This window comes from Cucumis sativus, chromosome 2, assembly GCF_000004075.3.
Source record: "Cucumis sativus cultivar 9930 chromosome 2, Cucumber_9930_V3, whole genome shotgun sequence".
Classification (NCBI taxonomy): domain Eukaryota; kingdom Viridiplantae; phylum Streptophyta; class Magnoliopsida; order Cucurbitales; family Cucurbitaceae; genus Cucumis; species Cucumis sativus.
Window position 1 is genome coordinate 4,023,530 of NC_026656.2, and position 2,650 is coordinate 4,026,179.

At 41.7% G+C, this 2,650-nt stretch overlaps 1 protein-coding gene across 2 annotated transcripts; it reads right to left on the minus strand.

The window, feature by feature from the left end:
- Positions 1 to 395: 395 nt before the first annotated feature.
- On the minus strand, positions 396 to 2,650 carry LOC101215844 (S-adenosylmethionine decarboxylase proenzyme). Of its 2 annotated transcripts, none has more exons than XM_011650602.2 (3): positions 2,464 to 2,650; positions 2,116 to 2,289; positions 396 to 2,016 (listed from the first exon to the last, which is right to left on the minus strand). In XM_011650602.2, exon 3 carries the CDS (start codon positions 1,873 to 1,875, stop codon positions 706 to 708), a length of 1,170 nt encoding a protein of 389 aa, XP_011648904.1. In that variant the 5' UTR covers positions 1,876 to 2,016; positions 2,116 to 2,289; positions 2,464 to 2,650; the 3' UTR covers positions 396 to 705. The 2 variants fall into 2 exon arrangements, with proteins under 2 accessions (XP_011648904.1, XP_031737140.1); XM_031881280.1 differs by having other exon boundaries at positions 2,116 to 2,299; positions 2,464 to 2,643.

Genomic DNA, 2,650 nt, shown 5'->3' on the forward strand with positions numbered 1-2,650 from the left:
GTCGTAATAAGTTATGCAAGGTAGAAAGTTGTGTTAACTTCTTGATTTCAATATCGGCTTAGTTTTGTTGGAAGAAAGTTTCTCCCTACACAAGATAGTCCAAAGGTTTGATTGATTATTGTTGATATGAGTTTTGTTAAAAGAGATAATTTGTATAATTTTGATAGTTTAGTTAAATACACACTTAATGTTTAATTCACCTCGTTATTTTAAAAGGTTGAGTAAGTAAACTCACATTTCTCACACAACTAAACTACATTTTAGTGGTTTTTGTTGTTTGATGATATCGATTGTGTCTCAATAGTAAATTTGTAATTGGAGAAAAACGAGTGATTAAATTTAAAAGAATATTGCTTCCATAAATTCATGGAGAAAAAGGAAAAACAAAACCATCATTTTAAGGGATTAAGAACAACTTTTATTCAAAATTTAAAACCCAAATGTACATTAACATTTAACAAATCACTGTGTAATAGATAAAAATTCACTCCAAACTCACGAAAACGAAAACGAAAACGAAACGAAACACAGATCTAATATTTGACCCATAAAAAAGAAAAAGCTTTAAAACACATTAAACCCCATCCACGGTATTGCCTGATTACTCACAAACCACATCACACCGCCCGGCGCCCCTCTAACCTTAGTAGTATTAGAGAAAATTCACTAATACTCCTCTTTCCTTCTACGTTATTATTATTCTTTCTAAGCTGACGACAAACGGCGGAGCACCACCTCTTCCTCCGCTGCATTGGCGGCAGCCTCCTTCCAGCACTGCATCAGCAAAGTCTTGCATGCCGGGGCCTCCACGCACCTTCTTCTATCCACGCTGTACGTACGGTAAACTACCAACTCGCCACCTACCATCTCCTGCTTCACAACGTTCTCACACGTGTACCCTTCCACGTCAGCATGATCCACAGCCCACGAGCGGGAGTTGTCGCCGTCGCCGCATGTGGTGGCGATTGAGAATTCCGCGGGAGAAAAGCATCGGAGTACTCGATTCACCAGCTCCGAGAAAGGCAGCTCCATTGTGTCGAATCCCATAGCTTCGTAGCTGGCGTAACTGAAACCATCCTCTGGAGTAACGTGCACCGTAGAGTAAGCTGCACCTTCGATTCCGTTCATTGAGTACCCACACGGATCGAATTCGAAGTCGCAGATGATGTGATTCGGAATTATCTCTGAGATTTTGGACATTTTTGTCATTTTTTCCGCCGATGAGTCTTCTCCTCCAGGTTTTTTGAAGAAAACTGCAGCTTTCTCTCTGTTCAAGCCCGTCATGCAAATCTCTAGACTAACCAGATCCATACGGTTCACATTTGAGTGCGTTTTCACGGCGGAGTAGATGTGCCAGTTGCGATTCGGAACGGCCGGATCGCCGAGCACGTATGCCTCGGAGTGGAAATGGCCGAAATAGACATTCAGTGCGGTGACTTCCTCGGAGAAGCTCCGGTGAGGAGCAGGTTGATAGTCAGGGAAGATGAAGGTTCCACGAGAGTATTTCACGGAGACGGCGGCGAGTGAGAGTGAATCAGCAAGTTGGAGTATAATCGGAATGGAGAGGAGAAGCTTGGTGGTGCCACAAGTTTTGAGGATGATTGCTCGTGGATAAACAAAGAGGCTCGATTCGGAGAGAACGTAAGAATCAAAATCCGAGTTGGAGAGATGAGATACGATAGTGCAGCAAGCAGGTTCGAGAATTGAATCGAGTTGAGTTCGAGTCAGAGCTCGTAGGCCGAGTCCTTCAGGGTCCTGAAAAATAGGCGGCTCAGAGAATGTGATCTCTAGGCGTTTCTCGAAGCCTTCGAACCCGATCGGAGAAGGAGGTTGTTCCGGCGCCGAAGCGTCCGTGAGTTTGGTGAGCACAGTCATGGTTGCAGAGGAAATCAAAGCTTCTCAAAACAACAGGAAAAAACAACAAAAGCAAAGCGAAAGAAATCTGGAAGATTTTTGTTCTGAGAATGAACAAGAAATCGGCAGTAATCAAAAGTATCAGGATGGCTTCCTCACGCACTGCCAAAACAAAAAGGAAATCAAATTACAACACAAGAAATCACAAAGTTTACTCAAGAAAACAACTCGACCGAACAAGAAATGGAAAAACAATCTTACATTTGAATAAGCAGCAGATCGGAACTTCTCAATGCCACCGTGAGGACGAACGTCTTCAATAATGTAACCAAGAGGAGCTTCGTATTGTTGCCTTTTACTACTCTTGCTACTACTACTACTATTAGATTTCTTCTTACCGCCTTTCGTCTCCATTACAACATCCACGCTTCTTCTCTGCAACGAACTCCACAAATCAGAAAATTACACAACAAAAACTTCAGATCAAGATTCTAAAATACACAACACAAAATGCATAAGTTCAGAAATACCTTTCCAATGAGAAAGAAACGGAAAAGAAGAACATAAATCAAACAGCAGAACTAAGAAATTAATAATCCTAATACTTACAGAATCTTCGTCAATGGCGGAATAAATTTAGGTTGAAAGGGGAGATTTCCAAAGAAAGAAAGTTATACAGACCACAGGAAAATTGGTGTAGAAGGAGGAAGGAAGAAGGATTATTGGTGCTAAAGAAAGAAAGATTGAGAGGGAACGAAGGATTTGATTTTGTGAGGTAAAGAAGGAATCGGAGAAA